Consider the following 22,494-nt stretch of genomic DNA (forward strand, 5'->3'; position numbering starts at 1 on the left):
AAAGAATAGAGATATGATAAACTAAACATAAATAAACTAAAAAGATCTCTCTCAGTAAATATAAAATAAAACATCTGCTTGAAAAACATATCACAGGTTAGTTGGCCATATTTTCTCTTCCTTATTGGTGCATAAAATGATAATGAATCTAACAATGGATGGTGTCATATTTGATGACATGTGGCACAGAAAATGACAGACACATCATTGGTTCTCAATGAAAGTGAATGGGCTTGATTTTTCAGTTATTTGTAACTTCATCAATCTTAAAGAACTTAGGCATCTAAGCCATTGCAATCATGCTTTGGAAGAGCAGACACAATAAAAAGTAAAAACTGATCATTTAATTAATTAAATTAAATATTAAAGATATTTAGGTTGTCAAGAACTGTTGAGAGTGAGGTGTCACTCGAATCTACACTGCCAAAGCAACTGAGGTAGGGGTAGAATTAACTAAAAGAATGAGTCGTTTGACCATTTCATCCAGAGCTTGAAAGGTAAGACAAGTTTAAGGCGTTGCCACGGTCAAGAGGAAAGCAGAGGGTGAAAGGGGATGCAACTGACTGAGTTCCTCAAAGACAAATGATGCCCTGCTCTCTCTTCAAAGAGTGGCTTCACCATTTTGGTTCTCACTCAGCTACTCAGCAATTCTTCTTTTTGGTTGTTGGCCTCATTTACCCCCTTTCCTTTTTCCTAAAGCAATTTAATTCCTATCCTGTTCACAGGAATTTATCTAGATTGATTACCAGGCTTCTGTCAGATGAGATTGCTATAAGACTGAATTTCTTCATTCATTCATGAAAATAAAAGGTTTTGCTGGCAACTTTCATCACAGTAAGAAAATGTTTATAAGCTACCTAGTCCACATAGTACATCAAAGTCCACATACTGTTTTTTTATACTTATAATTTCAGTTTAAAAGTTGTGTACTATTGTGGGAAAAAGTTCCTCTCTGATATGGGCGTTTATACACTGCTATTAACCATAACACTTGTCAGTGTCTCAGACGACACACTCAGGGTCCCTGATTAGTGCCAGCATCCAACCTGCCAAGCATCTCTCTTCACTTAGATAATCTCTCTTTAGTCTGCTGGGTTTTTTTTTTTTCTTCTGATTTATGTAGAATGGATTCCACTCATGTTGGAATAATACTGAAAATAATGGAAATGGTAGTGTAAATAAAAATTGTAAAATGGAGTAGTGTGCTGTATACACTGCACACAAACCCTGAGCAGTGCTGTGATGAGGAGGAAGCTGAGGGGTGAAGCCACTGAGCAGATTTATTGACCAGCCAGCCGAGTGGGAAAGGCACCAGTGCAAATAAAATATATGCATGAATGAAACATATTTTTAACCTTTGGAAACTTACACTACATAAACTAACTCTATCTAAATGCCCATTACCAGGAAACTAAACACTGGTTTCCATCATTTCCGTCTCTAATATACGTGCATATGTAAGTGAATATATATGTTTACATTTGCTTGCATCTATATATTCCTATCCCTCCTTTATTCCTGGAAGACTTTGGACAAATATACAAAGAAAATAGAATCACAGAAATTTAGAATGGGAGAAAACCAACATTCCCTTCGACCATGTCATTTTGGAAACTGAAATTCAGCAGGTTAAGGAACCTGGCCAAGATCAGGCAGCTAGCGGACGGCGGAGCCAGCATCAGAGACCCTTCTCTGAACAAATAGCTCAGTGTTCTCTGCACTTGTCCGCTCCTGATCGTATCCCCCAGTTGTTATTAATTGACTAACTGCTGAGCATGACTTTAAGACTTGAGACTATTAGTCGGGATAAAATAATATTGAAGTGATAAATCTTTTTGCCCTGAAGTCAATGAAAACAATCTCTCCATTTTTTTTCCTCCTAAAATTTCCCTTCAGCATCAACGGGAACTGCAAAAATACTCAGAAGACTGAGAGATTAGTTCTTATCCCAGAAGCGCCTAATATTTCCAGGTGTTTTTACTACATGGGAGGAAAAAAAAATGCCTCCGGCTCTGCACTGATGTCTGGAAAAGATGTTAAGTAAACACCTTTTTATTCCACAGCCCTGGCCCAGTTGAAAAGTCCTTTTTCTTGGAAATTTAAACTTATTTTTATTGCTGCCCGGGAATATTTAGCCTTCCTGAAAGCTTCGGTGTATACCTTTTACTGTTTGAAAACCTGGGCACCTCCTTTTAGCTGAAAATATTATCCAAGTGGATTTTGAGTGAAATTGAGTTTTTTTTTTAACTGCAAACTTGACCGTAAGTGATTCAACAATTAGTGTGACACATATAAATGGGGAGTTCGGGAAGAGCTGTTGGTTATCTGACTCTACATTAGCTTTCTTGATTTTTTTTCATGACAAATACAATTTTCTTGCTGAATTTTAATATTTTAGTAGCCTAAATTTATCTCCTAACATTGGTGTTAACTCTTTCCTTCTATTAAACCTGAAATACTCTCCTTTAGTTCAAACTATTGAATCTAATCAAGGTGTATTAAACTTTTAAAAGTCATTCATTCATTCATTCACTTAATCATTCTCTAAGCAAATATCTGTTGACGAAATTTGCAAATGTCATCTGAAAGCTGATCCAAAATCCACTATACCACTTGTATCCTTTGTTGACTCCTAGATCTATTATTCATATTGTATATCATTTCCAATTAATTTATTCATAAGAGAAACGTGTATGGAGTATATAATACGTACTGGGCACTGTTTTAGGCACTGGAAAAAAAGACATAAAAGCCCAAGTTTTACCTGGTAGACTAAGATTAATAAAGCAAAATGGTGGGATCTTTCATAACATTCTTGTGAACAAAATGAAGATACAGGTTGATTCCATAGAACTCAGTACACAGGTAAATGGTTGGGTTTCTTATTCAACATGAGCTTTTGTCTTGAAGGAAGGTCTCAACTAAGATTGGCCCTCAGTCTAATTTTTTCCCACTACTTTATCAATTATTTGGATAAAGATACAGAAAGGCACATCATATTTACTTTAGAAAAGGTGAGAGAAATATGAAACCAGTATCTATAATGATTTTGACTTTCTGGATAAAAGAACTGAGGCTAAACAAAATTTAACAAAGATAAATATCAACTTCTATTTGGGGCACTTCTAAAAGCAGAAGACTGGAGTAATGAGACAGTCAAAAAGTCAATGTGATTTTCAGTTTATTAGCAGAAATACAGTATATGAAATAAGAATGTTGAAAACACCTATCTGTTTCTGTCGGAAGAGATCATGGAGAGGACTTGACCACCGATCGACCCATGAGCTGGTCCTGGACAATCAGAGGCTCCTCCTGTGTCCTTGGAATGTATTTTGTGTCCGGAGTTCCCGCAGTCAGAACTGTTTTTAAGGGCGCAGTCTTGAGAGAGCAATGTGTCATTGAGACCCTCTGGACCATGATGTATGTTCCGGAGCTCTGTTAAGGCCTCTGTACAAACTTTTAAGATTCTGCTGGGCGGGGACAGAGATCTACTCATTTTGCATCACCCAAGACCAGACTTGTATATATGTTCCCTTGCCTAGTACACCTGCCATCTACCAATCTGGAGTGCTCTGCATCTTTCTTTGGTCTCTCCCTGCCCTCCTGTACAGGGCTAGCTTCCAAAGCAACAATTCCACACCCAGTCATCCACATCTGCCTTAAGGTCTCAGTGGTGCCTGCCATGGTTTGCAGAAGCATCCACACCAGACAAAGCAAAGCCACTCAGTAAACCAGGCTATTGGGGGCTCAAAGCTGTAATACACAGGGAAGAGGTGATGGAAATGAGGATGTTTATCTTGACAAGGGTAGAATTATTTGGGTGTTATGTGGACAGGTGGTGGGACTGTGGATCATACTCATTATATATCTTAAAATATTTTAAGCAACTCATGGCCAGGACATTATTTTGAAAGACCTTTTAGAGTAGATCTGGAACCAAGGGGTAAAATTTTAGAGCTGCCTTCAGGTAGGGATGTGTTCCCGTAGTTTTCATTTTCTTACTGGGTAGACTCAGTTCCTAATCATTTGGCAGGTGTGTTGTACATTGTCAATAAATTTAATTTTGGACTAGATGAACTTGAAAATATCCCTTGAATCTCAGAATCTATGATTTTGTGACTTGAGGATCCAGGACTAGGTTCAAGGACTCAGATGTTTCAATTCCCTTGAGTTTGATTCCAGATACTAAGGAGACCCCCCCTGACTTGCCCCCAGAGCTGTCACGGGGTCTTCAGTGTAGGTGAGGAACTCAGGGCCTTTCACATAGCAATTGGGTCCTTCCTACATTTGTCTTCAAGAGACGTGTGTCCTTGAGTTTCCTGCCGTTGGGGAGAGGGAAGAAAGTAGGTCATTCCAAGGCATTTAGTACTTTGGCAGAGGAAAAAAAAATAAAATAAAAGTTTGCTAAAAAGAGAAAATGTTAAGTTATTTTCTTTTATTTTGACAGAGTTTGTGTGGATCCAAGACGTTCTACTGAGTCACCAGGTCAGCCACAATATAACTATTTCATCTTACTGAGAATCTTATTTCTGAGTCACAGTGATATAATGATCTGAATGTTTAAATGCTTTCAGTCACCTAGGACAGACTATCTTTGCTCCACAGCTGCACGCTCCTAATGATAACGTTCCTTTTAATCGGTATGAAAATACCACCAATTAAAAGAAATGTTTTAATTCATGCAAGAAATGTTCAAACATCAGTTCCCTTTTCCATGGCTTTTTTCCCCTCAGAAAATATGCAAAAAGTAATACATGACTCATTTATTAAAAGTTCCATGTTTTCATTGCAAATTCCTAGTGAGGCTTTGGAATTGATGCTTTTCTTGTACGATTCCCATATTCTCTGAGTCACCAAGGTTTTTAGATGTTGGCAAGAGAGCCTGTTCCTACGTCCTCACAGAGTTACACGTGGCCGGGAAGCAGTATGTTGGCAGAATTTGAACTAGGAGTGAGCCTTGGGTCCTGTGCTTTGTAAAACTTCCCAAATATGATGTCCAAATACAGTTTTCAGTAATATTATTAAAATGTAGCTGGTGATTCTGTATGTCTGGGGGTGGGGCCTGAGAACTTGCATTTCTAATGAGTTCCCAGGTGCCACTGATGCTTCTGGTTCACAGATCACACATGGGAACTGACTGGTTTAGTGACCCCCCCGTCTCTCCTCCAGACACACCCCTCCCCCACAGGATGCATAGTTCATGTGACGAGGGCACCTGCCAACCCAGAGCCTTCACTGCTCCTTCTAAACCACATTCTGCACATGCAGGACTCCAGAATCCCTGCCCGGACCACTCTGGCCTGTGTACACCTCTCCCCAGTCTCTTCTCCCAGTGCAGATCCCACCACCAGTCAGCACATGCCTGGGCCGAAGGGTTAACAAAGCCTCAGCCTGTGAAGGGGGCTTAGCTGCCTGGGCTGGGAGGTGTCCCAGGCAGAGCCCCTTCTGGTACAGATGAAGTCTGGGGAAGCAAGAGAAGAGAGGTGAGCTCTGTCCAGGGGACCTCCATTTGCCTTCTTGTCCCAGCAGGTAAATGTTGGGGGCGATCTTAGATCTGTTCAGGTAAGTGACAGGGAGAGAGAGCCCATCCTGTTAGAACTTATCTCTGATTTCAAAGGCCCGAGACACAGCTTGGATGGTTCTAATTCACAAGGATCTATTGCATCTAAAGCTCTTCTCAGAGCAAAGGAAGAATCTTGCTTCCCTTCCATAAAGCCCTCCACAGCCCCTTCCCAGTTGACTACACAGCGTAGGGGGCTGTGTGTGGGCTTTGAGGGCTCCCAGCTTCTAGCTGAACTCTAACTTCCCCTGTGAATGTGAGCAAGTCAGTCACTTTCCAGCAAGAGGTCATTTTTTGCCCTCAGTTTCTTAATCTTTATAATGGGATTAAGAATGCTACCCCACTCTCTTCCAACCCTTCCTTTCCACCCTGATTCATTTCTACTTCTCTTTCAGCCTTTAGCTCAAGCACCACATTGATTAGATCAGGTGCCTCTGAACTATTCTGGAAGTAACTTGCAATCTTTCCTCCTTTTGTGTTTGTGGTTTTGTTTTGATGAATATCTACCAGCTCAGTGGATTCCAAGAGCAGAGATCATGTTTCCCTAATCCCCTGCTGTATCTTCTCTATCTGGCACACAGCCTGGTATCCGATGGATGCTGAACCTGTATTTGCTAAATGACTAAATGAATGTGTGGTTAGCGTCACAATCGGAGATAGAACATACTAAGTGACTGGCACATGATGGTTTTTCAGTGCCACTGACACTGTAATCACACATTTTGTTTTCTCATGCTTGATCCCTGGAGGAGAATAGGGTGAATTTGGGACAACTATGGTTTGAACTGTCCAAGGCAAGAAAAATGTGGTGTGATAAACTACTGGCCCGGATGACTAGAAGCATGACACTCTGTTTAAAGGTTTCAGAAATGAGAGACCCGTAATTGAAAACAAAGGGTCAAAACTACAAGAAAATAGTCAATTTCATTTGCCCCTCACAACTCATACCCCCAAATAGTAAAAGAGGGCGTCCTGAGAAGCATGCGGTGAAAGTAATTCCCTCTCCAAGCGTTCCCGCTGACATCACCAGCCGCCCCCGTCCCCCTTCCCACCTCAGGGATTATTTTATCTGTCCCTTTAACGTCAGCCAGCCCAAATATCCTCTTGTCAAAGATTTCTGGGGCCTGTACTTAAAGAAAGAAGCGATTTTCTCAAATCTGTGAACAGGACTTTTTTTTTATGTCAAAATAAACCATCTGCTTGTACAACTGTTTCTAATTACTTCCCTGCCTAGACGCTCCACTTGAGGGGTTTGGTACCAGCACCCCGCCCAGAGCGGTGCCGCTGCCCAAATCCTCGCAGGCGGCTCATCCACGGACTTGCAGCTCGGGGTAGAGCCCGGGACCTGCACGCCGGGGTGTCTGTGGGTCCGTCTGCCCGGCCATCTGCCGGTGGCACCTCTCCCCCCCGCCGCTTGCCCTCCCCGCGAGAGCCCCACCTTGCAGAAGCGCTGCTCGCCTCCGCAGCCCGGGAAGCTCAGCATGCGTCCCGCAGGCTTCAGGAACTTCTTGCTGCTGGCGTCCTCCCTTCTCCTCGCAGGGCTGTCAGCTGTTCCTCAAAGCTTCTCGCCATCTCTGAGGTAAGTCTGGTTTGTTTTTCTTTAAAGACAGACCTACCCAGCCTTGTGTGGCCGGACTCAGGCTTCAGGATGGCTGCCTGAAGCCAAGAGCAGTTAGGAAGTTGGACACGGGATAAACTGTTTTCAACCTGTTCCTATTCCTTTCCTTATATCCACACTGCATGATGCTTTACCTCTGTCCCTTTGCTTTTCCTTCGGAAAAATACAGTCACTGAATAAATATATAATTTCCTCCTATCCCAATACCTATGAGGAAGAACTTTTGCCATCTTCTGTGTTCCTGTACTTTCTCACTGCCTATAAGGCAGAATTATTTCATGGGATCTGCCTTACATTTTGAAAGAGAATTTGGGGCATATCACAATAACTAAACTTCTACATTTTAAAAGTATAGTTCATAAGTATCGCTTATTGCAACCTGAAAAAGCATAATGCTCTATGCTATCAGAACACGTATAGCTCTTTCTACATATTCAGCTCTTCTTTTTCATAAAATAACTATCCTTGGCCACTAGATAGCAATGGGACTTACTAAAGAGAACTGAAATGTCAGCCAAGGGTCATGGTTTGGATTAATTTGTATTTAATCTAAGTATGCATGTAAGATTCAGTGGCAAACTGCCCAGAGGCAGGGCTGGATCACCTAGTCTACCTGGAAGACGGTCCTGTTCCTAGGTGGGCAGGTCACCACTTTGGCATTTTGGGTCGTGGTCTTTTCTTAGGTGATGTCCGGTGGGTGGCATCAGCGTGGCCCCCAGGGAAATCGGGAGGAGGGCTCAGGATTCCTCCTCATGGGGCTGTATGTCTCCGTTTGGGGTGGACACTGGGAGGCAACGTGGGCTCCGAGCAGAAGGGGCAGTGTCTGGGCTTGACCGTGACCCCGCTGTGGTTTGTCTCCCTTGCAGAAGCGGGCCGGGCGCCGCGTGCAGGCTGACCCGGGCGGAGTCGGAGCGCCGGTGCCGCGCGCCCGGGCAGCCCCCAGGGGGCGCTCTGTGCCACGGCCGCGGCCGGTGCGACTGCGGGGTCTGCATCTGTCACGTGAGCGAGCCCGGCGTGTACTTCGGGCCCCTGTGCGAGTGCCACGAGTGGGTGTGCGAGACCTACGACGGGAGCACCTGTGCAGGTAAGGGGGTGGCGCTGTCCCCTCGGCGGGGCCCGGCGCGCCTGCGCCTTCTGCCCCTGCGCCCAGAGAGACGGGAGGGGACCGCCCCTCCGACAGCCCGCGGGGAAGTGACTGCCGCCTGAGAAGGCCGTCCTTCTGCCAGTCAGTTCTCGAACCGTCTATTATAACACTTTCCTCCGTCCTGGGGTCCAAACTTCGGTGAAAATAATATTTGTAACATTCGCTCACTTACTTATAAATCTCACTTAGCCTTTTAGTTCTTTGTTACAGACCAAATCTCCCAACTTCCTCACCAACCGAGTTATTTTGCTGGGCTCTCCTACCCCAGTCGCGAATGTTAATCATAATATTTGCAGAATGTAAGCCTGTATTTTATTTTTACCAAGGAAACACGGGAATGTTATTTTCCTAAATTCCAGGGGAGCAGACTGAGTCTTTGAACTGGTATTTGCCCTCATACTGCGGGTGGAGTTCACGGACAGAAGTGCATATCAGAAAACTGCTAACAAGGAAAATATAAGCAGGCCCATAGTTACTTGGAAGCGATGGCTTCTGTATTGTTTTAGCTACTCGAATTTTTCAGCTGCAGTGGAACTTGGTATTTGGTAAGGGTGGAGTGAAAATTAATTCATTTCCATTGCACATTTTAAAGGAGTGATTCAGGTTCTGATATTGAAAAGGGTCAAGGCTATTTTTTTTTTTTCTTAGAGACCATCCCTAGCTTCTACCAGGTTCACATAACCGTGTCGTTTACTTAAGGCCAAGAACCTCAGTTAGGTCATTGTGACTGATACGGGCACTCTGTCTGTAAAAGGACAACACAGTGCATTCCCACCAGGGTTTGGCAAATTTGTAGGAAAAAGAAATCACAACTTATTTTACCCACAGTGTGGCTGAGAATGAGAGTCCAACACTAATTGAGAGATCAAGAATGAGTTTATAGCAAAACTTTTTTTTTTCCTTGGCACCTGGGTCCAGAAGTGCGGTGAAGATACTTAATATGCAGACTGTTCAGTAGTTAAAAAAAAGTCGTATAAGTAATCTGGAGGTGTACAGGTTCTTCTGCGTGTTTGTTCAGCTTTGAAGGCTGCGGCTCGACACTTTAGACAAATGAATGCCACAATTTATTTTAACTTCACCATTTCCACAAAGCTGTGGCATTATTAAGGGCAGCCCTTTGGAATGAAAGCTAAATATTGTCTAATATTTCATTCCAAATTCAGCTGTTACCTGGCTTCTCTGGCTTTTATTGCCTCTGGCAAGACCTCTTCAATATCATGAGTTCTGAGCACATTTTTCAGGGCCTTTTGTATGGTTCTTTCATTGGAAAAGTAAGAAGTCAAATGTGGTCTTCAACCAGTGAGCTGGTTTGGGTTGCCATGAGATGAAACTCCCCTTTTGAAGAAGCTGATCTGTTTCCTTTCTGTAAAGCTCTGCGGTGGGCATGCTCGGGGTATACGATCTCGTTCACTCCCATGGGAAGGGATTTGTTGTCTCCTCCTGACGTCTCAGTCACCGCGTTCCTTCCTCCCTGGTACAAAATGCAGATGGTTTTGCTTGCTTGTGTGAGCCTTCCTGCAGAAGGTGGAATGAAAGCCTTTATTTAAGGCTGGATGAAATAACTGTGTTCTCATCTTTCTGACTGTTGCTGGCCAGGGCCTGGTGCAGAATCTGCCCTCACCAGTGCACCGCTACACTTGCCAGGCCTGGAGGACAGCCGTACACACGGGGTACATGGTGGTCTTGCCAGCTTGCCCTCTTGTTCTGTGCTTCAGTTGTGGCTACTCAATTCTGTTTTCAAGAAATAGTTCCTGTATTATAGCCAGTAAGATAAAAATGTAGCAGGTTGTCTTTTATGTTTTTATGTGCACCTGGGCCTTCACCTCTACAAGAAACCCCGGTAGGTGCTTTCCAGAAATAGAGTAGCTTCCAGAGACTTCCCCCATCTCCATGAAGAAAACAGAATCCTTCTCTGGCAGTGTATTGTAGAGTGGTTAATGCACAGGACTCGGGGGGAAATTTTCCAGGATTTGAATCCCAGCCCCACCTCTCAATGGCTGTGTGAACTTGGGCAGTTACTTAAACTTCCTGAGTCTTGATTTCTTCGTCTGTAAAATGGGAATATTACAGGATGTTGGTGAGGTTTAATGTATGTAAAAGACTCAGAAGAGTGTTTTGCACAAAGTAAGTAGTATGCAGATATGGATATAACGTATTGTTACAGAACTGCACAAAAGGTGAGCGAGGATGGGAAGATGGATGGATAGAAAGATAGAGAGGGATGGGTACAAAGTCGGGCTTTGTATTTGTTGGGCATTGGATGCAGTGAAAGCAGTTTAGTTTTGTTAGTTTTCCAGACCTGTTATTGATCCAAAGCTCAAAAGGTTGAGCAATGATAGCTATCTTGGCCCAGCCTCGGAGCAGCTGTAGTAGATACACTGTGCCCTTTTACAGTTAAGTCCACTGGCATTCTTCTACAGTGAATCATAAGAAACATACTTATTTTAGTTGGAGCTGGTTGAGATGATGACGTTCACACTGTCACAGGTGGTCTGTTTCTCCCTGTCTCCTCTTGCTCTCAGCACATGCATCTTCCTCTGGCTTCTGTGACATAAAAATCTGGCCCGGTGATTATTCCTGAGGGTGTGATGATCTGATGAGGAGTAAACTTATTTTGCTGAAATATTTCTTTGAGAACAGGACAATGTTTGGTTACATAAAAACAAACTTCCAGTTAGTACTTCCAGGCATCCTGGATAATCCCCAGAATACCTGTGATTATAATTAAATAAAATATTGGCTTTTTAAAAATCTTTCTAATCACTTTTGAAATATATCCCTTAGAAGAGTTTGAGGGTTAGGAACTTGGAAGAGCTAATTGAATTCAGTTTAGCAAATTCTATGAAGTGCTGTATATTTGCTGGACTATCCGTTTGCTGTTGAAGATGCTGTAAAAGATGAGGAATATGTAACAATTTCTCTTTGAATAGAGGGGTCCAAAGAAATATCATGTACCTATAAGGCAATGCAAAATACAATTTCTACAGATTTCTTTGAGGGTTCCATTAAGGTAGGAATTAAATATTGTGATTAAAAGTTCTCAAGAAAAAGATAGCATTTTACATAAATCTTTTTTAAGTATAAGGAGGTTTTTAATCCCAAAGGTAGACTCCTGGAATTGTGAATGAAGAAAAATTCAAGAACTGTCTTAGAGGCAGAAGAGCATGTGGGTGTGTTTGGAGAACAGTGAGGGATTTTAGCTGGGTCTCAGGGCTGCGGAGAAAGTAGCCGAAGATATATTGAGAGTTACAGTTGGGCAGATGGTGGAGAGCTTTGAACCTGAATGTGAAGCTTGTGCTCGATTAAACAACAGGTAGGAGCCGTGAGGCAGTTTGAATATGGGAATGATGGTTAATGCTCTGACTCATGAAAGGTAATATGGTGCCTGCGGGGGCAGGGCAGGTTGAGGTAAACCCCTGATGGAGAGGAACTCAGATTAGATGCTATGCTTTTAAATTGAGTTGATTTACAATGTTGTGTTAGTTTCTGGTGTACAGCATAGTGACTTAATTATCTATCTATCTATCTATCTATCTACCTATCTCTCCTTTTTCAGATTCTTTTCCATTATAATTTATTACAAGATACTGAACATAGTTCCCTGTGCTGTACAGTAGAAGCTTGCTGTTTACCTAGATGTTATTTAAATTACAGTCCAAAGAGAGAGATTAAGGATGGAATTATGATGAATTTTAAAGTCAGTTGCCAGGTAGACCAAGACGGAGTAAGATGGTGTCAGTGACCGGGTGTGTGACGGCACTGATGGAATAAAGTCAGAAGAAAGAACCAGATAACTCCTCAACAGAGAAAAGTCCCTATTAAAGAGAAAAAACACTTATTTTTGTCTGGAGTTGCTGTAAAATGAAGAATTATTGCTAGAGGAACGAGTCTGAACTTTGTGGCAGAAGCTCTGGGGTTAGATGGGAACCTTGTCTGAATTGTTATCGCGGGTTATCTTGCTTCTGTCGTTAACCCTGAGGCGGTCATTTGATTTCTCTGCAACTTAGTTTCTTTTTCTGGAACATCTTTATGGATTTCAAGAACTTTACGCCCCGCATGGTATTATTCAGAATAATTTTTAATATTTATGTATAAATATATTAACTATCTTTATGATTTATGCATTTATACATTTATTCCGACTATAAAACGTCATTGTAAGCATTGATTTTATGTAACTAAACACTCTTGGTGTGAAGATAATTAAAATACATGGAAACATCTCTAATACAGAAATGGTAGTAATTTTTTTTTCTTGCAGATATTTCTGCCGTTTACAGTGTTAAAGAAATAGTATGAGAACTGTGCGTGATTATTCATGAGCACTGGACTTTCCGGCTCCTTAGAGTCTGTCCCAGGACTGTTTGACCTCCTATTTCCTCGCAGTTGCATTTTCCTTAGATGAGTAATTGTCTCCAAGCCTATTTCGTGAAATCACTCTTTGGTTTTTCCTTTCTTAGTCATTTGCCATTTTCCACCTTCTCTTCCTTCTTTCAGACCCTACCCTGTCCTGATTGCCCACTCCTTTGTCTCTGTCGGGGGGCCCCCTTGCACTTTACCATTGTTTGTTTCTTTTCTGCGTCTCCTCTGCACCCCTGCTTGGGGCACCAAGCATAGAAGAGCATCCACTGCTCTTTAACGCCCTCCCCAGGAAACAAATGTGTCGAACAGGCCAGTTTCCACGTTGCCTCTCTGCTTGTGTTTTCATCATGGTCTTAGTTAAGTCCTGAAGCTTTGGAGGGCAAGTTCAGGAGCTCCCACCGCCGGCTCCCCCATGTCATGCAAACTTCTTCTCTGAGTTCTGCCCTCTTAAATTCATCCATTTTGGATAAATGCCTTTTGTCTTACCCCAAGGGACGCATAAAAATTAAAGATTTCTCGCTCTCAAAGAAAGTGCCAGGCCTGCACGCCACCTGTACGGCTCTATTGGGACGGTACCCTGCGGCTCTACTGCAAAGACCGAGATACCTTGGCCTTGGACCAGGTCATCCCCACACCGTGAGAATCTGGAAGAGCGTATTTATAACATCACAGTGTTTAAATCAAATCTTGTCAACGCGACAAGTTCAGCAGTTATTTTTTAGGTAAAATTTCCCCGGAAAGAGAAGGGAACCTATGGGAACAAATTTATTTGTGTTACAGATTTTCAATTTGCGGAGCATAAACCTTCTCAAAGACTTTCAGTGTATTTTAAGACATGATGCTAAAGCTGACATCCCGTGTCTCTTGGTGTCCTAACCCGCACCCCGCCCTCCCAAAAGCTGCCCCTGGGCCTCAGACACAGATCATTAAGTCTGACCTCGTGACTTGTGATACTCAGGGCCTAGAGGGGATGATCGGGCTGTAGGAGCAGAGACCCTTGATGTGGTCCTTTGTCTGGTGAATTCCCTATCTGAGGAGCTAGACAGTGAAACGACACTTTCATAGGTTCTGTCTCCTGCCTGCCGTTGTGTTGGTTTTCTGTGACTGCTATAGCAAATTACCGCAAACCTTGCGGCTTCAACAACGCAAATGTATTTTCGTGTAGTTTTGTAGGTGAGAAGTCCGACAGGGATCTCCCAGGGCTTAAGGGGTTTGCAAACTCTGTTCTTTTCTGGAGATTCTTGGAGAGAATTCACTGCCTGGTCATTGGATATCAAGACAATTTAGTTCCATGCTGTTATAGGACCAGGCTCCCCGTTTCCTTAGTGGCTGTCAGCTGGGGTGTCCGCTGTCTCCCAGAGGCCTCTCTTGGGTCCCTACACATACCTGTCTACACCTCAGGTGTCACACCTGGTGGGGAGTCAGATCCTTCTCATGATGCTGCCTCTCTGAGCCTCTTCCACTGGCACATCCCTTTCTCACCACAGCCTGGTAAAGTGCTTTACTCTTAAGGAGTCAGGTGATTAGATTGGATTCAATCAGATAATCCAGTGTCATCTTCCCATCTCAAGATCATCATCTTAATCACATTGGCAGAGTCCCTTTTGCCATGTAAGGTAACGTACTTACCTATTTAAAGGAACAAGGGTGTGAACATCTATGGGGTCTTCATTCCTCTAATACTCGCTATCCTTCTGTAAAGTACAGGGCTGCGCCAAGATGTGTGCATGGCGAGGGACAGGGGTCCAACTCCGCTAATCCCTGGCTGTTCTGATGCTCCATCCAGGATGCAAGGACTGGGTCTTTTCCATCTTTCCGAGCTGGTCCACACCATCTAATTTTCCTGGCTCCAGACTGTCCCCTGTCACTGCTGGTGAGGACCACCAGGTTCTGGTCCAGAACATGAAGAGTGATGTACAGCCCAGCAGCTGCTGAGGTTCAGTGCCTGACACTGTCACTTGCCAGCTGTGGCGCTCTAAGCAGGTTACTCAAAGGCTTGCAAATTCTGTTTCCTTTTCTGTGAAATGGGGGCAATAACAGTATCAGATGGGACTCATCATCATGCCAGGCACATGCGACTGATGAGTAAGTCACTCGAGTTACTGTCCTTGGTTATGTCAGATGCCCCACTTCTACCCTATCTTGATACTTGGTCGTAAGATATTTATTCCCCCAAAAGTGATTTTCCTTCCATGTCATATCTTCCTCTGGGTCTGAACCTCTGTTTCATCTTTCCTCCTTTGACTGTCAGTGAGTGTTTGAACGTGTCTCATCTCAGACATGCCCGCTCTGTTGTGACAGGGCTGGAGAGCTTTCAGGAGAGGACAGACACTCACTGTGTTGCGTTCTGGCTCAGTGGATGTCTGGGTTTCTGACCCTCGTTTCTGTCTTTGTCTTTGGAGCTTGACTTCTGTGTTCCTTTGGAGGACATTAAAGGAACAGCCTGGAAATACAGACTCCTCAGTAGAAGTGAGAGTCAGAAGCAGAAATACATTGAGTGTAAAAAATCTGCAATATAAATTTTATATATATAATGTATTCAATGTATATATACCACATTGTGTGTGTGTGTGTGTATGTGTATGTATGTGTGTGTACATATATACATATATACCTCATCTCCTTTATCCAGTCATCTGCTGATGGACACTTAGGTTGCTCCCACGTCTTGGCTGCTGTAAATAGTTCTCCAGAAGCCCTTTGGAATCAAGGGCCTCCTGTGAGGTATGTGGCCACCTATGAGCACAGCTCAGCCAGCAGACAGGAATCTGGCTTTTTCTGAGACACTGTGGAGCTGCCATCCCCAGTCCCAGACTGCCTGCCCCTGGAGTGCTTTCTCACATAAGAATTCTAACCTTTGATCTTGCTTGAGCCCCCATCATTTGGGGGGTTTTCTGTCACTGGTAGCTAAATATAACCCTGCCTGAAACAATGACTTTATTAAAAAGTTCAAGTTTATTAAAGTAGAACAAGAGTAGAGCCTACACAGGGGTTGTGAGCTTGAGCCCAGGAGACCAGCGGGGCTGGATTTCACACCCGTTTACGTGCTACGTGGGTTTCAACAGTTTTGGTAAACTCAGTGAGACTCCATTTGCTCATCGCTAAGCTGGGGTATGGTTAACAGTCTGGGGACGGTTACTGCAAAGTTTAAGTGAGGAAATACGCATGAAGTGCCTCATGGAGTAACTGCCTCTAAATGGAAGCCATTATTACTGTTGTTATTAAACCCAGTATCTCTAAGGGGATTGTTCTAAGGGAAAAGGGACTACGTCTTTGCCTTTCTAGTATTTACCAGTATATATTTACTAGTAACCCAGTGACCAAATATAGATGTATGTTCCGTGTACCTGTTTACATAGCCAACATATACTACTTTTTTGCCTAGCAGTTTTTATGAGGTTATTATTCTGTGAGAAGGTATAATTTTTAAATATCTGGTCACCAGAAATTAAATTTGCAGAGAGAATACAAAAATTGTTTATGTATTTTAATATTTAAACATTTTCACTTTATTTACCTGTTTATTAAAATGATTAAAACACAATAATACATGCTTGCTACAAAAAGTTAAAAAAAATACATATATGGGTGAAGAAAAAGAAATACAGCAGCATTGTGTTTTATGCAGAGAACAAGTTGTACGTCAGCACAAAATTCAGACATTTGACATTTAAATATTACCCTGAGAAGTCTCCGAGGAGGGCTCCAAGTCTGAGTATATTACATGGGCTCTCAGTTAGTGTAGCTCAGTAAACACGAGTAAATGAGGGTTTACTCCAAGGCTAGAAGACAGTTTTTGGGTTTTGGCTGGAAGTTAGATGAGTATTAGCTGAACTGGTCTTTTGGGACCACTCAGCCCGGGAAGATGCTCACGCACGGAGATTCACACCAAGAACCTCAGCCCGTGGAGGCAGTGTCACGTTCACACGCATTTCCTACCCACGTGGGGCCTCCACTCAGGGACTGGGATGACATGATGTTTTCCCATGATTATATAAATATGTGTGTTATAAACACACACGTGTGCACATACACACAAGTAAGTTGTTTCCCTCCCTCTTTCTTGCTTTTTTTTTTTTTCTATAAGAATACATTGTGGCCCTCACTTTAAATGTGTATATGATGAAGAATTCTCATTAGAATCTGATGTTCTGTAGTGTGGGTGTATTACTTCTTTATTTGCCTGTGAGTGAACATTCTGGTTGTTCCCAGCTTTTGTCATTTCTGTGTTTGGTTTTTTTGATAGAGGAGACTTTAAGCAGTATTTGGGGTAAAATTGCTCACACACACTCGCATACACGCACAGGTGCACACACGGCTCTCTAGCATGTGGGCTCCGGCACAGGCATATAAACCTTGCCACCAGAGCGAGCTGCGGTCTAAGACGCACGTGCGGCTGTCACCAGTCACCAGAAGTGTCCATAAATGTGTCCTCCTGCTTGAGAATCTTGGCAAAGGAAACTTCGAATCCAGTGGAACTGGGAGATCTCAGGCTTTTGTCCTTTGGGAAACCTAATTCCAAGGCTGGTCTGGGATTCAAGGTCAAGAGTCCCATCTGAGAAGGGGAGAAGTGTGGGACTGCTGGGACTGAGAGGACCTGGAGGACGTCCCAGGGCACTTTTAGGCCCCCCGCAGGGGTAAATTCTCAAGCTATTTTCCATTAACTCTTAAATCAATACAGCTCCAGAGCTGCAGGAAGGGTGCCAATGTCATTTTCTTTGGAAAAGAGTGCTTTGTCTTTTCAAGGATCACATTTCCTGGCAAATAAGAAACTATATTTTGTAATAGAACTCACTCTTCTGTGTGCTCTAAATCATCTTCCTGCAGGCTGGGGGAGAAGGACGGCTTTGTAAAGGGAAAGGAAAAATAAGACCTTGATAAGAGTGCTCGCCGGCTTGACCTCGTGTCACCGAGCCCTCATTTATGCGGTAAAACGAGTTTTTATGCCAAAGGCCTGTAGTCCTAATTGTGCATAGTCACTCGTTCAAACAGCAAATTATTCCAAGTCAATAGTTGCCTGCTCTAGTTTCCTGTTTTATTACTTTATCTGGATATTTCCTAGGAAAAAAAATTTTTTTTAAGAAGTCAGTGAGTTTGGTATTGCTTAGAAACTTCCCTAATAGCAAAGCATCAAGTTAAATTTGTGATTTAGTCAATTGGAGTGAGTCAGGAGCCAAACTCAGAAAATCACAACATGGTGAATGTATTTCCTAATTGGCCATTACTGCTCTTTCAAAGCTGTCATTTTCTGCTGTGCAAAATAGCTAGACAAAACTGGTTATTTTTCTAAACAAAATGACTTGGCCATTTAATTAAACCTTTTCCTCTCCAAAATACAAAAGACAAGTTAGGGACTTTGTTTTTTTAACTTTCTTGGTCAACACCATTAGTTATACAAGCTCAGTACTGATGTGAAAATAACTCATTTGTTTTAAGAAAGAAAATCTTTGATTAGTTAGCTATGTGCTGGTTACACGTCTTTCGATTGCTTGCTTAGATAGATTTGAGTCCTAGAATTAGTGCTGCATTAGTAATACCAAAGAAAATATCTACTTATACTTGGGTACATTTAGCTGGAAAATCCTTTCATGTGTATGAATTCATTGTCTTCTCACATGACTTTACAGACGTAGTCAAAATTATTCTTCTCCATCTGTCATACTAACTAACCTGAGAAGAAATCTGTCCCACACATCAATAAGAACATATGAACATTGTCCTGAAACCACATATTTAGGGAAAATATTTTCATGAATTTGGAGTCTTGAAATGAGAACATAATTTTCAGGGGCCTCATTCTTACGTTTAAAGCCTACCTTCTGTTGATTTTTTTTTCTTGGAGAAGCAGATTTTAACTCTCATTTCTGTCTTATGTCAGAGAGAGTGTACGTTAAAGCTCAAATACTGGGCAGAAGAAAGAACACCTTATTCATTTAACATCACAAGAAGTCCGGGTAACAGAAATCACTGGGACTAAATTACTTGCCATACCAACAATGAGCGTTCCTCTCAGCTGTAACTGAAATTCTTAGAGCGATTGCATTTAGCACCAACTATTATCTGAATAAGAAAGATTCTCTGGAGTCAGCAGTGGGAGAAACTCTTTCACAACCTTTGATTTTCCTTGTCTGTAAAAGGGAAAGAAGAGGTCGGTAAGTAGAGTTGAATATATGTGTTTGTTTCTTTCGTGGACATTAACTAGGGTTATTTTGTATAATAGCTATTTTGGCTATGTTGAATAAATCACATTAGAGATTATCTTTTCCTCTTATAAAATTAAAGTGTTCATAATATGAAATCTAGAAATTCAGGTACATGCAATTTTTAACGTACATATAGCTTTTTGAGAACAAAGAGGTGTGAATAGACAGGCATGCTCAGTGAGAGGAGCAAAGTGTGTGTAGAAAGCTGAACAACTTTGATTAGATCACCCTGAAGGTTTACTTCACTCCTTGAAGGTGGGTATGTCAACCTTTGGGTCACGACATGAGGCTTCTGGGGACATTCTGCAAATGTCACTCATCAATCTGCCTGGCATTCCTGAAGCTCTGCTCCTTCGATGTCTCAAATATCCCTGCTTATATGCCAGATGTAGGGTTTTAAGTCATGTGAGTGGCAGTACACTGATCTGTTATTAATAGCCTTTATTGAATTTAATCATCTTTCCTTTGGGAAAGCTAAGTGACATGGCTGGGAGAGGGTGGAAATGCAGGGGCAGACTGCCCTCGAAAATGCCTGGGAATTGGAATTAAAAGACAGAACAAGCTGTTCATTCGTTCTCCACTACTGTTATTTACTGTGTGACCTTGGGCAAGTCACCTAACTTCTCGGAGCCGCAGTTAAATTTAAATTAACAAGCATTTATTAAACTTCTCCAAAATGCTGTCTGGAGGAGGACTGGGTATTGGTAGCTGTGGTCTGCCCTCTCCTCTGCTCTGTGAGGTGAGTAGGCAGGAGGCAGATGGGCAGGCAATTAACAAAGATATCTGAATATGGTGGCTCCTCAGTGAAATTAATGGGTTGATGTGACTGTGAGTATCTGATATTTAAATTTAATTTGGGGTAATTATATTTCATTTTTAAGTGTAACCATATTAAACTAATTACATGGAAAATTATATTGGCATCTTGATGAGTTTTATGAGAGGGCAAGAAAATTAACAAGAAAAAAGCAAAAATGCATCCAGAAACTAATATTAAATGAGGGGATTCATATCAAGCTCACAAAAGAGAATTACCTAAATATGGATGCAATGTCCTATGAGTCAAAGGGAAGTGTTCTTTTCCACAGTACTTAAATATACCAAATCTGTCATTTTTATGACATCTTCCAACTGGTTTTCTATACGTGCGTGCTCCAAATGCCCCAAACTACAACAGTTTGATGAAAAGCAAACTATTGGTACATGTCACCCTGTAAGGAGACAGGTTTAGTGGTTGTCTGTTTCCTTTCTTTTTTCTTTCTTTTTTAGATACTGTGCAGTAAACGATTTATCTATTTTTTTGTTAAATTACTCTCTTTAATTTTCACACTTATTTTTCTACCTTAGATTATTTTTTGTGGCATAATGTGTTTGGTTTTTTGAACAAACTATTTTGGGAACCTCTTGTGTTTCCTGAGAACTTCAAAAAAACATTGGCATCAGTCGACATATTTGGTATTATTAGAATTCTGTTTTTCAGATTTTTTTAAACAATAGAATTCAACTGACTTAAGAAAAGAGAATGTAAACAGTTTTAAATTGTCTGAGCTATCAGTACAACCACTGGTTGGTTAGTCAACCATTGTAAACTTATTGACAGCCCTATTGTGTATGTAGTTTCATTAATTTAATGCAGAATATATCTCCTGTTGCTGATGAAGAACATCAGGGACTAATTTTTCCATGAAATTTGATTGATTATGAAATTCGAAATATTTACAGTTTTATTGCAAGTCCATATGAGTATAAATATTTTTGAGAGAAATATGTGTATAATTATTAAAAAGGATTTTGGTATAAATTAGTCACTGTCTTTAAAAGCTGAAACTGAAAATGGACCTCTTTTTCATATATAAAGAGCCAAAATCTTATGGATACATAGATATATGAAATACTGATCTTTGTGTTTTATGTGTATAATTACTATGCCATTTGTTTGTTCTATCACTGCCTATTTATTATACAACTGCTATGGGTAAGACCCTGCACTGGCAGGTATAGGGGCTGTAAAGATTAAAAGATATGATTATTTTCCTTGAGACACGGGGTAGTGGGTTTAAAATACTGTATAATGTAGCGTTAAACAGGTCCAGAGTACCTCGCACATGAAGAGCCTGAGCTGATTTGAAGATGAGTAATTTACTAACTAGTGGGTCTGAGAGGACCGGCACTTCAGCCAGAGGGAGAACATGAGTAAAATTTGGAAGTAGAACATGATGGATACTGCTGTTGCTTCTTTAAGTCAGTGGGTTCTTTCAGAAGGGTTATCGGAGAGAAGCCTGCAGAGATCAGTGGAGACAACACATAGGAAGTCTTTCAATGCCCAAAATTTGACTGGGAGCCCTTGGCAAGTAATGGTGAGCAGAGAATTGGCTTTTCTGCATAGAAATTTTGTGGACATTGCTCTTAGGATGAATGGAAAGGGGAAAGCCTTTAAATGGAGAGAAAATTGAGAAAGTTATTTTAATAGCCTGTGGTGAAAACTAATAATGTTCGGAAGTCTGCTGATGACCATGGAAGGAAAGAGAAAGAATGTTAGGTGCACTGTTAGATGGTGGAACTGACAGGCATTGAGGATGGGGCTGGAGAGGTAGGGGCGGGACTTATTTGGTAAATGTAATGTTACAGTCATAATGGTTTTCAAATATTCCAAGGCTTGCAATGTCCCACCCTCCCCTCTCTGCTCTAGAGACACTTGGATCTCTTCATAATTTGAAGTTAAAGGTTCATTCCTGCATACCTAGAGAACTGCTTTTTTATTCAGCACTGGTTTCTCATTCTTGGTTAAATACTTCAAGTATCTCCCACATGGGAGAGTGAAAAGGGATGTGTTGGGACCACATAGGAAACTGGGCCCTATATATTCCCATATAGGAGGAGGAAATTCCTATTTTCCAGATAGGAAATTGGGAAGAAAGTGCTTTGCGGGCAGAAGGATGAGGAGCAGTTATTCATGAAAAAGCCATCTTAAGATGGCCAGTGGTGACCAAGGAATGCATCAGTTCCCAAAGATTGCTAGTTCGTCTCCTAATGAATGTGTATTAGGAGCCAGAAGACTTTGAACAGTTACCCTCTTGAGCTCAACTCATTTTCTCTAAAATATCACATCCAGATATGTTTTCAGCTATTTAAATGTGTGTTTTTGTTTGTGAGTGTCTAGCACACTTTGACTCTTTAGACATAGGTGACCATTTCACTACAGTCATGAAAGATAAATGATAAATAAAATTACAGGTTGTGTGTTAAATACTAGTTGTAAGTCTTGCGTGTAGCATTATTTTTACGATATCCAAAGTAAAATAAGATGTCTGTCTTGTTCGTTATATTCCTTATGTAAAAATAGATTCAACTTAAGTTTACCAAAATAATATTCCACACGAAAATATCAGAGCCTTTTTATTATAAGAAAAAGAAATCTAAGTATTAAATAGTTTTTGTGTGGACCTCAATATTTGATTACAGGATGTGGTGAACTTTAATTGTAGCATAATACAAAGTGGGAATAAACCCTAAATACACTATGAAATATGTGCTATTTTGTATAATAATTTCCTCACGACTTCCTGTCATATACTTTCAATGTATAAACACTTAAATGAGATGGAAT

At 41.6% G+C, this 22,494-nt stretch overlaps 1 protein-coding gene across 1 annotated transcript in view; it reads left to right on the plus strand.

Annotated features, from left to right (window-relative positions):
- Positions 1–6,681: 6,681 nt before the first annotated feature.
- ITGBL1 (integrin subunit beta like 1) overlaps positions 6,682–22,494 on the plus strand; it is a 161,472-nt gene continuing 145,659 nt past the window's right edge. Inside the window, exons 1-2 of the mRNA XM_074378488.1 lie at positions 6,682–7,139; positions 8,045–8,262. Of these exons, the coding sequence (XP_074234589.1) occupies positions 7,042–7,139; positions 8,045–8,262 (316 nt within the window). The 5' untranslated portion in view covers positions 6,682–7,041. The remainder of the gene's footprint in view (positions 7,140–8,044; positions 8,263–22,494) is intronic.

This window comes from Camelus bactrianus, chromosome 14, assembly GCF_048773025.1.
Source record: "Camelus bactrianus isolate YW-2024 breed Bactrian camel chromosome 14, ASM4877302v1, whole genome shotgun sequence".
In the NCBI taxonomy this organism is placed as follows: domain Eukaryota; kingdom Metazoa; phylum Chordata; class Mammalia; order Artiodactyla; family Camelidae; genus Camelus; species Camelus bactrianus.